The sequence below is a fragment of the Benincasa hispida genome, chromosome 6 (genome assembly GCF_009727055.1).
Source record: "Benincasa hispida cultivar B227 chromosome 6, ASM972705v1, whole genome shotgun sequence".
NCBI classification, from domain to species: domain Eukaryota; kingdom Viridiplantae; phylum Streptophyta; class Magnoliopsida; order Cucurbitales; family Cucurbitaceae; genus Benincasa; species Benincasa hispida.
In genome coordinates, this window is record NC_052354.1 from 16,379,245 (window position 1) to 16,397,006 (window position 17,762).

General features: G+C 31.4%; 3 protein-coding genes across 3 annotated transcripts; 2 read left to right on the forward strand and 1 right to left on the reverse strand.

The window, feature by feature from the left end:
• Positions 1-509: 509 nt before the first annotated feature.
• Positions 510-5,768, forward strand: LOC120080278 (chalcone--flavonone isomerase). The gene is made up of 4 exons (XM_039034903.1): positions 510-687; positions 790-948; positions 2,736-2,959; positions 5,425-5,768. Exons 1-4 carry the CDS (start codon positions 582-584, stop codon positions 5,638-5,640), a joined length of 705 nt encoding a protein of 234 aa, XP_038890831.1. The 5' UTR covers positions 510-581; the 3' UTR covers positions 5,641-5,768.
• A 178-nt stretch (positions 5,769-5,946) lies between these two features.
• Positions 5,947-7,878, forward strand: LOC120080277 (dirigent protein 25). Its single transcript, XM_039034901.1, has one exon. It carries the CDS (start codon positions 6,808-6,810, stop codon positions 7,780-7,782), a length of 975 nt encoding a protein of 324 aa, XP_038890829.1. The 5' UTR covers positions 5,947-6,807; the 3' UTR covers positions 7,783-7,878.
• Positions 7,879-8,477: 599 nt separating this feature from the next.
• On the reverse strand, positions 8,478-11,661 carry LOC120080102 (ABC transporter G family member 6-like). The gene is made up of 2 exons (XM_039034662.1): positions 11,245-11,661; positions 8,478-10,722 (listed from the first exon to the last, which is right to left on the reverse strand). The coding sequence occupies exons 1-2, from the start codon at positions 11,410-11,412 to the stop codon at positions 8,656-8,658; spliced, it is 2,235 nt and encodes a 744-aa protein (XP_038890590.1). The 5' UTR covers positions 11,413-11,661; the 3' UTR covers positions 8,478-8,655.
• Positions 11,662-17,762: the final 6,101 nt, after the last annotated feature.

Genomic DNA, 17,762 nt, shown 5'->3' on the forward strand with positions numbered 1-17,762 from the left:
AGATTTCATCAAACTCTAGGAAGTATTTATAAAGTTTTATCAAATTATGAGACTAAATTCTAATATTTAAAATTTTTTGAATTAAATTCTAACTTTCACCAAACCATAAGAACCAAATTTATAATTTAACAACAAAAAAAAATATTGGCCTACATTTTTTAAAAATGAAAAAAACGTTATGCTAATATAATACAAAAAATATGAAAATATAAGAATTAATCGTGAAATATCATATCTTTTATTCTTTTTAGTTATTCCTAAATCAAATGATGCTTCTATCTCTTTTTAATAAAAAAAAATAATAATATACATCAAAATAAAATTTCCATAAATTAAAAGGTTTAGATATTTATTGGATGAGCATATATCATTTAATAATTTACATTATAGTTCACTTTATACACCACCATTTGAACCTAACAACCGACGGTTCGCGGCGCGGCTATGCTTTCTCCACGTGTTCAGCACGTGATCGCTCCTCACCTTATAAATACACTTTAAATGCACACCAAAATTTTCCACTTCACTACCGACAGATCTCTTCAAAATCGTGAAAGCGAGAGATTTCACGGACGGTTTCAATGGCGCTGGTGGCTGATCTCGGCGGACTTCAGGTCGAGAACGTGAAATTTCCAGCGGAAATCAAACCTCCGGCCTCCGCTAAGACTCTATTTCTCGGCGGCGCAGGTACGATTTTCAAATTTCCTCCGCCGCGATCCGATTGAATGTGATTGTTTATATCGCTTTTTTCCCCCCTTATGTGAATGTGTTTCTGGAAAAACTGTATAGGAGTTAGGGCGTTGGAGATCGGAGGAAATACTGTGAAATTTACTGCGATCGGTGTTTACTTGGAGGAGAAAGCTGTGCCGTTGCTCGCCAGTAAATGGAGCGGAAAGAGTGCGGCGGAGTTGATGGATTCCGTTGAGTTCTTCAGGGACGTTGTCACTGGTGAGTTAACTGATTTCATTTTTTTATTTTTTTTTGTAATCTGTACTTGAGAAGGTAAGAGATGACTGCTAGATTTCCGCGTGCCGGCCGCCGGTGTACCGGTGATTTCACTTTTTAAAATTACTTGCTAGATCGTTGATTTTGTGGAAGTAAATTTGTTAATTGAACGAATACGATCAAATATGTTTACATGAATTTTCTATTTGTAAGATCAAACAAACAATATGACAAATGATCCGTTACCAAAGTAAATTTGAATTGATGCACAAATATGATTGTTATGTAAGATGTACTTTCGGTTCTTTCTTAAATAAATTTAAATTAAATTAAGTTACAAGTTTAATTCATATATTTTGTAAGTCGAGCTATTTTTTTCAGTTTTGTGTAGGCTCTTATAAAATTTTATATCTAGTATATTCAGAGAGCTAGATTCAAATTTGAAAGTTTGAAATCTTATTAAACATAAAATTCACAATTCAATATTAAAATACTTCGAACCTAACCCTATAATAATTTTGATAATCATTTGATTTTTTTTTAGTTCGAAACTTTAGTCTATAAATATATCTTCCACCTCTAAATTTTTGTTTTATTATAAACGGTCTACCATTATTTTTAAAAATTAGTCAATTTTTTTTTTAAAAAATAATTATTAAAAACTTGTTTATATATTTGAAATTTGACTAAGAATTCAGCTCTTACTCTATAAAAATGAAAATCATCAATTTATTACCCTGTTCCTAAACCAATAATTGTATCAATTTAAATATTAAACTGATTGTATCAATTTACATTTAAACTTTGCGGATTGTATCAATTTAAATTTAAACTTTGCGGATTGTATCAATTTAAACCTTGAACTTTTATAAATATATCAATTTAAACTCTCAATTATGTAAATTTGGATACACTTATGAATGTTATATTTATGAATGTACATGGTTTAAATTGATACACTTACGAAAGTTAAGGTACAGAGTTTAAACCTTGAACTTTTATAAATATATCAATTTAAACTCAAACTTTCATAATTGTATTAACTTAAACTCTCAATTACGTAAATTTGGATACACTTATGAATGTTCAAAGTTTAAATCCATATATTTATGAAAGTACATGGTTTAAATTGATACACTTACAAAAGTTCAATGTTTAAATTAATATAATTATTAGTTTGAGGTTTGAATTGATACAAATCCCAAAGTTCAGAGTTTAAATCTATACAACCTCCAAAAGTTTAAAATTTAAATTAATACAATTTTTTAGTTTAGGGTTTAAATTGATAATATCTCCAAAGTTTAGAGGTACGAAGTGATATTTGCCCTTGAACACAAACGTTTACTAATTTAATAATAAATGTACTATTCAAATTTTAAAATTGATTGAAGAGTAGGATATGATAATTCGATTTAAGGAATTTTAAACTTTAAACATATAGTTTTGATTAGCTAATTATACACTATCGTGCCCGTTTAGAAAACCAATTAGAAGTTGATCTCGTAAATTATTATATCACACTCCATGTTTGGGTCATCAAATATAATAGTGTTATATATAACTTATAAGTATAGTAAATACCATTTCAAAACCGTCTTTACTATAGCATTTACTATTTTTCATTCATTTCATTCTCTCTTTTGTTTATTAATTCCTACTCAAACAGAAATAGTTTATAACCCAAATACAAACTAGTGTTATAATAGCCCATTTAACGCTCCAAATGACGTAATTTAGTTGAATATGATTGAAGTGTAAAATTGATTATGTGTGAGATTAAAATTTTGCAGGCCCTTTCGAGAAGTTGACAAATGTGACATTAATATTGCCACTTACGGGTGAAGAATACGCTGAGAAAGTGGCAGAGAATTGTGCAGCAGCTTGGAAATCCATGGGAATCTATACTGATGAAGGAGCTGAAGCCATTCGAAAGTTCATTGATGCCTTCAAGAATGAAAATTTCCCTCCTTCCTCTTCTATTCTTTTCACCCATTTCCCTCCTAACACTTTATCGGTTAGTACCATTTTTCACTCTCTATTCATTAAAAGCTTTCATTAAATCTATCATCAATTCATCCCTGATATAAATAAATATGTTTTGAAATAACATAAAACTTTTTTGACCGTTCAATTTTGAGTTTAGTTTCTATTCCATCCTTCGATTTCAACGTTAAGTTTTGAGATTGTTTTCAATATAGTATCTAGATTTCAAAATATTACGTTTTACTATTGGGATGTGAATTTTGTTTCAATTAGGTCCTTATGTTTCAAAATTTAAACTTTTAACTTGATTTTTTTAAAATTAAATACTCATTTTGGGTTATTGGTGTTGTTACTTACTAATTAATTTAATATAATAATAAAATATCATAATCTATATACTACAATAAACTACTATTTAGGTTTATCATGATACAGATAGATTGCGATAATAGTCTAATAGATTGTGATATTTTGTAAATATTTTAGTTCATTTTTCTATATTTGAAATTAGTCATTTAATTTTGATAGTTCTTATAATTCCTTTAAGTTAATTAATAAATATTAACACTAAAAATGAAAAATGAGTATTTAGTGATTTAGGTTAAAAGTGTAAGTCTTGAAACTTAAGATCAAATTGAAACAAACTCAAATCTCAAAGATAAAACTGCAACAGTTTGACACTTAGGAATTCAATTGAATTTGAACTCAAAATTTAAAAACTAAATGTGCAATATTTTAAAATGAGTGACCAAATAGATAACAAATCTCAAATTTAAGAATAATTTTTTTTTATTTCTTCTAAATATGATGAAGTAATGAAAAAAAAATTACATTTTTGTTAAATGAATTTTAAAGAATGTATGTATTTGGTCAAGTCAGTTATTTTTCTTATTTAAATTTAATGAGTTGTGAAACTTATTCTTGAAATTAAAATTCTGGATTAAAATGATCAATTTGATCAATTTGAAACATGACACACAGGATGTATACGTTCTTGAAAATTAAATTGAGGACCAAAAGAATAATTTTTTCTAAATAAAATGTACATCAATAAAGTTACTTTAATCATACTAATTATCAAAATTATTAAATAATTATATACTAGCCCATACATAATCTTTGAAAATAATGGAAAAAAAAAGAGAAAACATATTAACCGATTTTCTTCCAAAAATGCTTATTTAACGAATTACACTGATACTAAAATATGACTAAAGTGAGCTTCACTTAATGCTATTCCATATATATACTCTATCATATTTAGAGGTTAAGTTGTTATACTAATTAATATATATTTATATATATATATATATAATTAATACTTCTTACCCGTTATGTTATGTTTTTTTGGACAATTAAGGAAGAGGAATTAATATGGGAGCAAGATTGTGAGAGAATATTTTCTTTTCTTTTCTCTTTTTTGTTTTAAATATATAAAATACCCTTAAAACTTTGGACTTTGGGATTTCAATTATCCTACTAAGTTTTGAAAAGTTTTATTTTTCGAAAACTTTATTGATAGGAGACAATATAATTATATTTTAAAATAAAATTCTTTTATACTCAATAGTAAATCCGAAAATGATATATTTTTTATTTTAAAAGATAAGTATAGTAAATCCGAAAATGATATATTTTTTATTTTAAAAGATAAGAAAAAATCAATTTAAAAATGTCTCAAAATCTTATTAAAATCTAGTTATAAAATGTTACTAAATATCAGAATATTTATAAAATATTAGATATGTAGTATGCTAATTCCCTAATCTTTTTGAATAATCCTTACATTTATAAAATATTAGATATGTAGTATGCTAATTCCCTAATCTTTTTGAATAATCCTTACCTCTGAATGTGTTGGTAAATTCTCACTCTAATATTTTCTACCTCATTATGTTGATTTTTTCAAAAAAAAGTTATACAACATACTTTGAACTTTGGATTTCAATTATCATACTAAATTTCAAAAAGTTTTATTTTTACTCTTGAATTTTAAAATTAATAATAACAACTGCACATTCCGACTTGAGACATCATCTATAATTGTTATTAAGAAGATTTTTATCATTGTCATGACAACCACGACCATAATTGATTTATATCAATTCCTTTTGTGATTGAAGATTCAAATCTACATACATTACTACACATCTCTTGTACTTAAAAATATCTTTGCTACCATTTATTTCATCTCAAAAGACATTGTCAACATCATTTAGGTAATATTTTTTGATACATTAACTATCACATTAATTTATGTGAAAGATGTACATAGCTATAACGTCAACTTCTATCCTATTTTAACCAAAAATAAATAGATAAACCTCTTTTTTCTTTTGCAAAGGCTCTCCAATTGTATTTTCTAAAATAAATTTCAACATCGGTGGGTAAAAAATGAAAATTTTCGAAATCTAAGAACATAATTGAAACACACGGTTGGACGTGTTTCGTATATTTTAGGGTTTAAGAGTGATATTTTGGGAGTAAATGATGCAGATTAGCTTCTCAAAAGATGGGTGCAGTGGTGAAAAACAAGAAGAAATGGTGAGAAAAATAGAGAACAAGTTACTTAGTGAATCAGTATTGGAGTCCATTATTGGAAAGAATGGAGTTTCACCAGCAGCCAGGCTTAGTTTGGCTACAAGATTCTCCCAATTGTTCAATCATTATGAACCTAACACTCCCAATATTTGTAACCCTAAACAAATCTGAACAATTACCCCTCATTTTCCCCTCCACTTAGTTTTTTATTTTTAATTTAAGAGACTTAGCATTTTTATGTTGCTTTTCTATCTAAAATATTTTAATAACTAATGTCCTTTACCTCTTTTCCCTTATTATTATTATTAGGTTTAAATATTATTTTCGTATTTTAGTTCATTTTGATTCCTATACTTTCAAATTTTCCATTTTGACTACTTGATTCATTTTGGTTCTTGTGCTTTCAAAATATTCATTTTAAGAAACCAAAATGGTTAGTTTTCTTAAAGTTCTACGACCAAGTTGAGAGTTTGAAAGTATAGAGACTAATTTTTTTTTTAATAACTAAATTCTAATTTGACTTTTTTGTTATTGTTATTGTTATTATATATGTGGGTAGATGTCAATTTATAATCCTCAACTTTGAAATTATGTAAATTAAATTTTGAACAATAATCATATCAATTTAAAAGGCAAAGTGAACTTAGATCAACGATAATTGACATGACCTATTTTCTTAAAAGTGAAAGGTTTGATCTCTTATCCATGCAATTGTATAGTACCTGAAAAAAAATTAACCATAATCTTTAAAGACTTAATCAATTTAGACAAATTTTTAGTGATTTGTATCAATTTCACTTGATTCCATTTAAAATTTTCTCAAAATTACTTAAATAAGATGGTTTTTGAGATGAACATATGAAAAGTTACTGTATCTATTTATTATTATGTATTTAATCTCGAAGTTAGAGGTTGAATTCTCCCTCCAATATATTGTAAAAAAAAAAAAAAAATCGTTAGAAGTAACGCATTAGGGTATTTAAAATAAAAATTTAATGAAAATTGATTTAAATTCGGATTTTAATGGTGTGGATTGATATTTTTCTTTTGTGTGTGTTTTTGCTGGTGTTTTGGAAGTTGAGCCAATCCTCTTGACCAATATACTTTCAACTTTCAAGACTGTTTTTAGTATGCTTTCTAAAAAATTATTGAAACCTAAACCAATACACTATTGATCATAGAGTTATTCACCAACTCCATTTCATCCACTCCCATTTCTTCAGCTTATTCTCTTTCATACATATATATATACAATCTCACATATATTACCCTCAAACCCATCATCAACATTACCAAAAACAAAAGCTCTATTACCTCTAATTCCTTCAACTTCCTCTCATGGAATTTCCCAAAGTTCTTCCTTTCTCAACTAAACCTATTCCCTGCCTTCTTCTCCTCTGCTTCATGTGTTTCTCTGCCAACTCGGCCCGACTTCTCGATGAGCAGCCACAAGTCCCGGTTGCTACTCCGGCAGCCTCGAGTGTTGTCGGGACGCCTGTTGGTAATCTCGGGGCAGGAACTCCTACTACTACACCTTCAACAACTCTACCTAACTCAGCTGGAAACTTGGGGCAAGGAGCTACTACACCTTCAGCAACTCTACCTAGTTCAGGTGGAATTGAAGATTACCATCATACATTTACCTTCTTCATGCACGACATCCTCGGTGGTTCGAATCCCTCGGCTCGGGCCGTTACCGGGGCAGTTAACAATCCAGCTCTTAATGGCCAACTTCCATTTGCTAAACCAAATGGAGCAGTTTTATCAGTTGGAAATAATGTTCCTCAAAGTAATGGAAATAGTGGTCTAATTAACAACAACAACCTCCCCTTTCTAATTGGCCTTGGTGGAGCTGCATCCCCTTTGTTGCAAAACAGCAATGGTGGTGGAAACAACGGTCAGCTCGGTTTTCCATCTGTTAATGCTGGGCAGCTCCCATCCGGAGTGTCGATACAACAACTCATGTTCGGGACGATGACGGTGATCGACGACGAGCTCACGGAAGGACACGAGTTGGGTTCTGGCTTGATTGGAAAAGCACAAGGGTTTTACATTGTGAGCTCGGAAGATGGGAACAGTCAAACAATGGCATTCACAACAATGTTTGAGAGCGGCCATTACGTCGACAGCTTGAGCTTCTTCGGCGTTCATCGGACGGCCGTGTCGGAGTCTCATTTGGCAATCATGGGAGGCACAGGGAAATATGTAAATGCAAAAGGGTATGCTAATGTGAAGACTCTTCCAGGAACCAACCAACATGAAACTGATGGTGTAGAGACTTTGCTGCAAATCACTGTTTACATCAGTTACTAAAATTAAGTGTTGTTTTTATCATTGAGTGAAATTATGTTTAAATTCTCTGTTTGTTTATGAATATATGGTTTGCAATGAAAGCTTATATATTTATCACAATTATGAATCAAACATTTGATATTCTCTTCTTTTTCCTCTGTTTTTAATCCAAATATTGAAACCCAAAAACCTATTTTAACGATTTTGTTATTAATTTATAATTTCTGAAAATTATAAATATTGGGTCCCTAATTGCTTTATTGATTTACTATAAAATAAATTCCATTAAATCTTAACAATCTTTCAAAACACTAAATGATTAAAAGTTTTTGTACAAATGACTCATTCTCAACTCGTCTCTAAAAAAACAAATGAAATCTAACTTTTTGCTTATGTCATAGGACACTACTGCGTTTTATCGTTTTATACATGACCATGTCTATTGTAATCCTAACGTGAAAGTCATGTTTATCGCAATCTTTATTTTTCTCCACTACATCACAATATGAAAACATGAAGATCTCGATAGAAACGACCATCGCAATAGGGCTACAATTGATATGACCATACCCTTAACACGATAGACTGCGATAGTGAGCTTTAATGTAAGCAGATGGTTAGATAATGGATCATCCGTACAAAAAGCTAAAATGACTACTTTCGTCCAAAGATGAAAAGACCAAAAACAAAATTTTACCATGAAAATTATAAATAAATAATTAAAAAAAAAAGAATATATTGGAGATTAACATTTTAATAACAGTTATTTCAATGTTTCACAGCCTTAAAATTTGACGATAAATTTAAAAATTAAAAATTGAAAAAAAGACCACATAAAAGAAAATGCAAACAAAATAGAACAGAATCACAATAGTGAATTTAAATCAATCATGTTCATCTTCTCTTGTTCTTACTTCCAATGAGAAGCGAAAAGTAGAAGAGAATCCTGAACAAGAATCCCCAAGCCACCGTCACAAGCAAACAATTCCACTTACTCAAATCCATTACTCCTTGCTGTTGCAAAATGTCAGATCCCGTCGTCAAGCAAGTCGATCTCGTTATCTTCATCCCCAAAGTCTTGCTCAGATTCTCCAGAAGCTTCAATTTCATGGCCGCCGGCACCATTCCCAGCGGCGTATTGTCGAAGATCTGCACTCCTCTAACGAAGCATTTCGTCGGATTCTCAAATTCGTTTTGTAAAACTGCTTCATACGGATATTTCACCAGCGAAAGGTAATGGAACCAGATCCAGTAACCTGGAATTCGATCGCGTGTGATGAAGAATCCGCTGAAGAGAAGGAAATACGCCAAAATTGCTACGACAATGGTGTATCCAAGCATTACGTGAGGTACTACTCCCGAAAGGAAGGTTACGAATGAACTTCCAGCCCAAAACGCAGCGAAAATGATCAGAAAGTAGAACAAGAAACCTGAAATTCCGCCGTCTAGTCCGACGGCCCAAAATGTTGTTGCTGCAAAGGCTAAGGACAGGAAGATCAGCGCCGGTAAGGCTACTAGAGAATGAGAGAGAACGTAGGAGGATCTTCGATATGCGTTGTAGGCTGTTTCTCTCATGAAAATGTACCGTTCTTGTAGAAAAACTGGAAGAGCATCGGCGCAGGTGTAGAAGGTTGTAGACATGGCGAAAGCGAAGAACCCTAGCCGTTCTTGAACTCCTTTTGGTGAGTTATCGAGTTGCCAAAACATGGTAGCCAGAATGAATCCGGTAACAAGAACGGCGCCGAGTCGGATTCCGAAGAGTTCTGGCATACGGCGGGAGTTTAGTATTGATCGTTTTGATAAAACCGCCATTTCTATCCAGAATGGATTTGCGAAGTTTGGAACCATGGAATTAGGGCTTGCGTCGTTGTTTGTTGCGCCGGAAACTAATTTGCCTCTTGAAATGCTTGCGCTTATTGCTTCTTTTAACGACATGTTCTGGTGATCTGATTCTGATTTTGGAATATTCTTCATACTCTGCCATGATTTTTGAAATTCAACCAAGCTCTTCGTTCCTCCCGGAGAGCCTTCGAGTTCTCGAATCCGATCGAGAGCGAACTCCGTCCGGTTCTCGTTTTCCGGTATCGGATGGCCGAACTCTGCAAAATACAGAGGAAGATTCGCCGGAGAGCCACTGTAAACGGTTTGTCCACGAGAGAGGAACAATAACCGATCTAACAATCCAAGAATCCGATAACTCGGCTGGTGTACGGACATAACGACGATGCTTCCGCTTTGAGCAATCCTCTGGAGAACTTTCACCACCATGAACGCACTAGTTGAATCGAGTCCGGACGTCGGCTCGTCAAGGAAGAGAATGATCGGATCGTGGATAATGTCGATTCCGATCGAGACTCGCCGCCGCTCTCCACCAGAAACTCCGCGGTGTCCTTCGTCTCCAATGACAGTTTTCGCTGCGTTTCGTAGTCCTAACTGATCAATCAACGCTTGAACTCGCAGTTTCTTCTTCGATTTCGAAAGCGTTCGAGGCAATCGAAACTCAGCCGAAAACATCAGAGTTTCTTCCACCGTGAGCATCGGGAAAAGGAGATCATCTTGCATTACATAAGCAGAAATTACCTTCAACAATCTTGATTCCAACACCTCGCCGTTTAACGTCACAGTTCCTTTCAAGCTTCCTTTGGCAATTCTATTAGCCAGTGCATCAATCAGCGTCGATTTTCCCGAGCCACTCGCTCCGAGAACGGCCATAATCTCGCCTTCTCGAGCCTCGCCGGAGATGTTGTTCAACAGAGTCTTTGTTTTCGTGAATAAACTGTCGCCGACGACTGTCTCGTCGGCCGGAGAACCGCCGAGTCTGTTCCCCCGGTGATGAAAAACCGACGAGAAACTGATCTTACGGCGAACTTTGACGCTGTATGTGAGATTGTTGAAGGAAAGCATGAAAGGCAAACACCTCGGCTCTAAGCTCGCGCCGTTCATGTCCACTACCTGATGGACCTGTTAAGCAACATAATTAACCACATTAATTCCATAAATTTATCTTAATCCATCACCTTATAGAAATTTTAATAATAATAATAATAAAACAATTCGAACATATAGTTTGGATAAGATAGCAGATCTTTTTTTTTAAAAAAACCTAATTAACCTATAATATGAAATTTAAGAAAGATAGGTCCCAATAGAATGGTAATAGTCTACGATTCTATAGGTTCTTCAAGATTTGGTTACCATTTCTCTAATCGAGGATTAAGCTTATAAGCGAAACGCAATCTAAACTTGAACCATGTTCTAGTTTTGACATGATGTCAGAGCTTACTAACAAACAGAAGTGTTAAGGAATTTAAAGTTGAGTAGTTTCTTCAAGATTTGGCTACTATTTCTTGGATTAAGCTTATAAACCAAACTCACTTTAAACCTTAGCCATGTTCTAATATCGACTATACATTTAAAAGCTTACTAATGAAAGGAAGGTTTAAGAAATTAAAACATGGTAATCAACAAACTTAAGACACATACCGGTGTCTCATTGCCATCTCCGTTGGCGTCCCTCCGCACGTCGCCGAGGCGTTTTAGAAGCTGGCCGAGTGTAGGAGACAACCCAGCAAACGAGCGTGGACGATCATGAAGCTCCATATGGTTAAAAAACGCAACCGTATCTCTTGCAGGTGACATATTTTCCACCATAATCACTTCTAAGACACAAAAAGCTTAATAAGATGTTATTCTTAATAAGCTTGTGTGGCTAAATTTTGGGAAGATCCCCAACAGAAAGAAAGAGAAAAAGCACTTTTGTATGAAGTGGGATTTAAGGATTTTAGCTTTTTGTATAACCCCATAAATACAATAAAAAGGTGGTATAAAGAGAAGAGAGATGGGAGGGTTGGAGAGTGTGGTTACACAATTAGGTTAGAGTTGGAACAGTTTCAAAAGGAAGAAAATATGAAAAAAGGTGGCCTAAAACTCCTAACTTTTGCAATTTTATAAGAGAGAACCATTCATGAGAAACAAATGGGGTCTTGACACGTGTAATTATTTGTATTTTTGGGTTTCTTATTGTTCACACTTTATACTTGTAAATTTAGGTTGGGTGTTGATCTACTTTGTCAAGTAAAATAATTAAAAGGATTCAACACTGCACGGGCCGACCCCCTGTTTGGATGCAAAGAAAAAGAATATATATATATATATATATGTAATTTTGATCCGATATTTTAATTTTATTATTTTTTTATTTAATGGTCCAATTTTAGTCCTTCTACTTTTAATAAATTTTAAATTTGGTCCATATAATCTTACATCTATGGTGCACCTCTTGTTGTACCCAATTAAAATTTGACACCTGTCAATTAATTATTTTTTATTTTATTTTTTATTTTTTGCATATGTATAAAAAAATGTAGTATGATACTTAAATTTAGTTCTTCAATAAGTCTTTGATTTAGTTCTTCAAAAAGTTGTATTCATGTAAAAAAAAATATATATTAAGCGAATATATATTTTAGGATATTCATAAGCAATAAATTAGTGGAGAAAAATAAACTATAAACTAATTAGTTTTAAGATTTTGTTGAACAGACAGTTGTAAATATAGCAATCAGACTCAAAATATTAATAAATATAACATAATGCAAAACAATTTACAAATATAACAAAATTTAGATTAACTCTTAGAGTTTATCATTGATAGATCATATTGCCAATAAGGGTCTAAGTCTATCATCCATAGAGTTTATTATAAATTTTGCTATATTAGTAATTTTTAAAAAATGTTATTATACATTTAATTATTAATCCTCGAAGTATTGCTCTTGTTAAAATTACAAAAACTAAAATTGGATAATTGAAAATTTGAAAGTAGGTTTATAATATAAAATAAAATAAAATTCTTCAAAATCATTAAAAAAAAAAGGAAGAAAATTTGAGACCGCATTAAAAAGGAGATTACTTGGAAGTTAGAGCGTGGCAGGTAAGTTTAGCAAACTTGTAGAATTAAATATTTATCACTTCTATTGTTGAAACTTGTAATTTATTTAAAAGAACCAAACTTTTGATATAAACAAGTACATTTTGTTCATAAAGTTTCTATGCTTTTATAATATATATATATATATATATAAATCCATAATCTTGGGTATGACAAGAAAAAAAGTTTATTAGCAACTGTGGAACGATATTTGAATAAATATTTTTCTGTATTGTTTTGAGATTTCCCTAACAAATTTATGCAAAAGGATGATTAACTATTTTTCTAACCTAAAGCCTAAATATATGTAGAATACATAAATTAAAACATAAATATCGCAACATCCTCTCTTAAACTCAAGGTAGAGACAATTTGAGTTTGTGAGTAGACAAACTGAAGTGACTGAATGACAAAAATTAAAGTAATTCTAAATCAAATCAGAGTAGATCTAAGCGGGATACAAAAAACAACGGAGAACTAGAACACATGGATCTTTTGGGTTGGAAACAAAAATAAACGAACTTCTAGGTTGGTAACAGAGACCACATAAAGATTTACCCATGAACTTTTGAGCTAAAAATGGAGATCCGTGAATTATCAATTTAAAAACAAAATAGCAACTAACAATACCAAGAATAATAGAGATTGAAATCTATAAAAAGAATTAAAATCAAATTTAGGCTTGATTGAACCAAACTAAATCAAATGAACCTAATTGAACTAAGGAACTAAACTAAATCAAACCATAGGACTGACCAGAATCAAATCGGTTTGAATAACATGAGCTGATTTTTTTTTGTTTCTCGAGAAACTGATTCAAAACCACAATGCAAAATAAGGAACTTCGGCAGAGAGGACATGAACCAAATCTAAACTAAGGCGGGCGTGATTTTCGAATCTGATGGCAACGTGCAACGATTTCAAGAAAGGGCTTCAGCACGGAGTCGGGGGATGCTTACAAATGGATCTGAGCTGGGGCGCGAGGGATTGGGAGGGAGGGCTTGGGATCTGGATGGACTGTTGGGAATGGTGTCCTAAATCTTCTTGTAATCTCGTAATTTGTAAACTTTGTATAAACATATTGTTATTAATAAAATAAGTGTTTTTTTATAAGCATATACTCAATCCAATAAATTAAGATCCGAGGTTATTTTATGTAATTTAAATATGTATGTAGAGACATACAGGTCGATCTTGTTTAAATGATAACTTAAATGGTCTATAGTAAATGGATAAGGTTGGGTACCTTATCCTTGTGACACTACGGATACGACCCGCTTTTTATGTGTTACAAATGCTGTAAAATGCTACAAATGATCTACAAAGAGTTTGTATAAGACCGGACTACGAAATGATTAGTTTCTTTATATAACACCGTTAATAATAGAGACTTACATTTCACTAAGATAACCATAGGTGACATGACTTGAATCTTGAGTGAGTTGTGGACTCCTGCTCATGAAGGCAGTCCTTTGATTTATATAGGTGAAAGTGGCCAGATTGCTAACTCAACAAACCTACCATTTTAGGGATCGTCTGATTGGGGAGCTGAGAATTCAGCTACACAAGACGAAATTCACTCTTTCCTCGATGCAGTGCCACTAGATAAATTGCTCCCTTAAGGGTTGATTTCAGGTCTTGAACATAATGACCACACCCTGGCCCGAGAGAACTTGGTCATAGTGGGACTATGACTTATTGTTTATTAGAAGAATCAGTGGTACTTAAGAAGTTAGATGTAACTATAGGGGAAAACGATATTTTAGCCCAGCTATACTTATGAGCAGTTTGTGAAGGGTCAATCGCATTGTTGATTGACTATAGTGTAGTTGTTGGTCTTTAGTGGAGTGACCGATAGTTAACAGATGTTGGGTAATTTAATTAAAGAGTTTAATTAATTATTTGAGTACTATTAAAGCTTCAATCTATAGGTCCATAAGGTCCCTACTGTAGCTCATGGATTTAATTTTTGGATTAATTTGAAATGTTCAAATTGATTGAGAGAATTAATTATATATGATATAATTAATATAATGTTTTTGATACATTATGAGAGAAATTTGAATATGATTCAAATACCAATTATATGAATAAGAATCATGTAATTAAATATAAATATGATTTATATCGATAGGAATAAAATATTTGGATACGATCTAAATATTATTTATATGAATGAGATCCGTATAAATGGATTTAATATAAATGAGATTTATATTAAAATATCACTTATAGTTAAGAGAGAATAAAAACTATAGTTTGCGTTGTATTTGATGCAATATATAACTATAGGCTATATGTTGTATTTGATATAACATATAGTGTACATATAATAAAGTAGTTATGATATATTTGTTATTAATTTATTTGAAATTAATAAAAGGAAAGGAATTATAGATCCGTCACCCACATTCTCTCCAAATAACTAACGAGTGATAAAGTTGCGGGGGAAAAGATTCATCTTGTACCAAGAATTCATACAAAGAAAAGTTCTCTAAGAAATACTTCCAAATACTTCCTCCAATCCTCTCCTTCTCCTTTCCTCTTCCAAAGATTCAAGCAAAGTCCATAACTCCTGCTTGAATCCTTTAATCCCATAAGAGAATTCAAAGGGTTCTTGATTGGTTGTCTATGTGAGAAGAAGAAATCCATAACAATGACGGCTAAAAAGTAAAAAACCCTAGAAAATGGACTTTGATACCATGTGGAACGATATTTGAATAAATATTTTCCTGTATTGATTTGAGATTTCCATAAGGAATTTATACAAAAGGATCATTAACTAATTTTCTAATCTAAAGCCTAAATATATGAAGAATACGTAAATTAAGGCATAAATATCGACAGCAACGTTAGATTTATTAACTATAGTGTTACAGTATTTCTTATGCTAGAGATATTTAGATACTGATTATTTCAATTCATTAACTCTTGCATTGATTTACATTTAATAGAGGTTAAGTTATACCATACTGTACCTTGAGTGATTTACTTCGCTTACGTCTTTTGATAAAATTTTGTAGTTGGTTGTGTTGTTGTTTTCTTAAAAAAAAAAACGAATACTCAAGGTTAGAGAGAGATTGAATTATAGTTTATTGAGCTTTCACCTCTCATATGCTATTGGGTTACCATATTATACTAGCACACCGCCTATGAGTAAGTGGTAGATAAGTACAAACTCATTACCATTTGAAAGAAGGCTCAACAATATGTTGTAAGAGGGGAGATGGTTTGACACGTGATTAAAATTCTACATCGATCAGGATAAGAAAAAAATCATATTGATATGAGATCTTTCAGATAACCAAAAATAAAATCACAAACATTAAGACCCTGTTTGGTAAGAAATTTGGAGGTGGAAATAATATCCATTGACTTAATTTAAAAAAAAAAAAGAAAATTCTAATAAATAGACCTAAATTATACCAAATGAAAAATTCTAAGATAGTGCACTTTTCAAATACTCTAATTTTTTCTTCTAAATTTGTAATAACTCACTAAACATCATGTTCTAATAACCATCATAAGTCAAACTTAACCATCACTAATAAAAGAGTGTAGTTAAAAAAAATAAAAATATTAAAATTTTTTATAGTGATATGTTAGATGAAAGTTGTAAAACATATATGAATTTCATGGTTTGATTTTGTCCAAAATGGCAATGAGAAAACAATTTAATCTTATTATTATTATTATTATTTTGAATAATTTAGTGGAAAAAGTATGGTTGATAATGTTGTTGGGCTACCACGGGGAACGGGGTAGCACTCTAAAATTGAAGAATTACAAAGTCAAAATCAATTAAAGCGTCGACGTTATCTTTCTGTTACATCGCCCACATGCTTTTCAAACGGTATCCGTTACGTTTCTCATCCTTTTTCAGCCACTTTTTCTTTTCTTCACTTCACCTTTCTTCTCAAAACTAGTATTCAAATACAACTCTCCATACTTTTCTGTTATATTTTTATGTACCCCTTTTTAGTCTTTTTCTTTATCATTAAATTTTCCAAATTTTGTTTGATATGCGGCCCGCTTCGCTGAGTTGGTCTCGTAATCTGAGTTGACCTGGGCAAGAGTTACTCGCATCGATGGTGTCGAGCTATCGACCTAACTCTGATACCTAATTTAGTTTAAAAAGTGTATAGTTCAACTAAATACATAGAGTAAGTTAGAGTTCTCCATTGAAGATTACTTACTTCTTTTCTTTTGGGTTTGTCACGTGAGACTATTTATAATGCTCTTCTTCTAATACTCATTTATGATTACATGTGATGTAATTCCACGCTAGGGTTACAGGACGTGAGGATTGAGCTCGGCTTGGGTATTTTTCTATTAGTATGGCTTGGAACTTAGATTTTAACTGTGTTTCTCTATGCCTCCCACTAGTTTCTTTTGGCTTTGGATCTTGCTTGAATAAACCTCGACGGTATATATATATATATATATATATTACATTTTGTTGAATTCAACAAAGAGAACTAGTTCAATTCATGAGTGTATCTTCAAAAACATTGGTTTTAAATTCATAACAATTTAGCTTTTGATCTTTAATATGTATCAATTTAATCCTTAAAATTTTGATTTTGTAACAATCTAATCCCAATAAATCTTGTCAATTTTTGTTTCATAGAGATTTGGTTTTCATAATTTATAAACAAATTTAATACCTAATCAATTGATTAATCTATGTGTGAAAAATTTGTTAAATCTAAGTTATATCTTTTACGATAGAGAATCAACCATTACAATTTGCAAAGTATGTGAACTGTTTTGACTTTTAGAGATCATGTCATGCCAATTACCATTGAGTTAAATTCATTTTGTCAATAATTTTTTATTTATTTATTAAGATTTAAGAGAATATATTTTTGGAATAAAACACTTTAGGGTTATTTTGGATAACATTTGACTTTTGAAAAAGAAGTTTATAAACACTATTTTCACTAATAGATTTATTTGTTTTTTTACCGGTATTTAAAAAAACCATGTCAAGTTTTAAAAGAAAAAATATTTTGTGGAGAATTTAAATGTTTTATAATAAAATAATATTTTTTAAATTTTGACTGAAAAA

What these genes read in the sequence shown, in the direction of transcription:
- LOC120080278 (XM_039034903.1), top strand. Translation starts at nt 582, where the DNA reads ATGGCGCTGGTGGCTGATCTCGGCGGACTTCAGGTCGAGAACGTGAAA. An exon ending in TCTATTTCTCGGCGGCGCAG is followed by an intron (nt 688 to 789) that starts GTACGATTTTCA and finishes AAAACTGTATAG; the next exon opens with GAGTTAGGGCGTTGGAGATC. An exon ending in TCCCTCCTAACACTTTATCG is followed by an intron (nt 2,960 to 5,424) that starts GTTAGTACCATT and finishes TAAATGATGCAG; the next exon opens with ATTAGCTTCTCAAAAGATGG.
- LOC120080102 (XM_039034662.1), bottom strand. Translation starts at nt 11,412, where the DNA reads ATGGTGGAAAATATGTCACCTGCAAGAGATACGGTTGCGTTTTTTAAC. An exon ending in GAGATGGCAATGAGACACCG is followed by an intron (nt 10,723 to 11,244) that starts GTATGTGTCTTA and finishes GTTGCTTAACAG; the next exon opens with GTCCATCAGGTAGTGGACAT.
- LOC120080277 (XM_039034901.1), top strand. Translation starts at nt 6,808, where the DNA reads ATGGAATTTCCCAAAGTTCTTCCTTTCTCAACTAAACCTATTCCCTGC.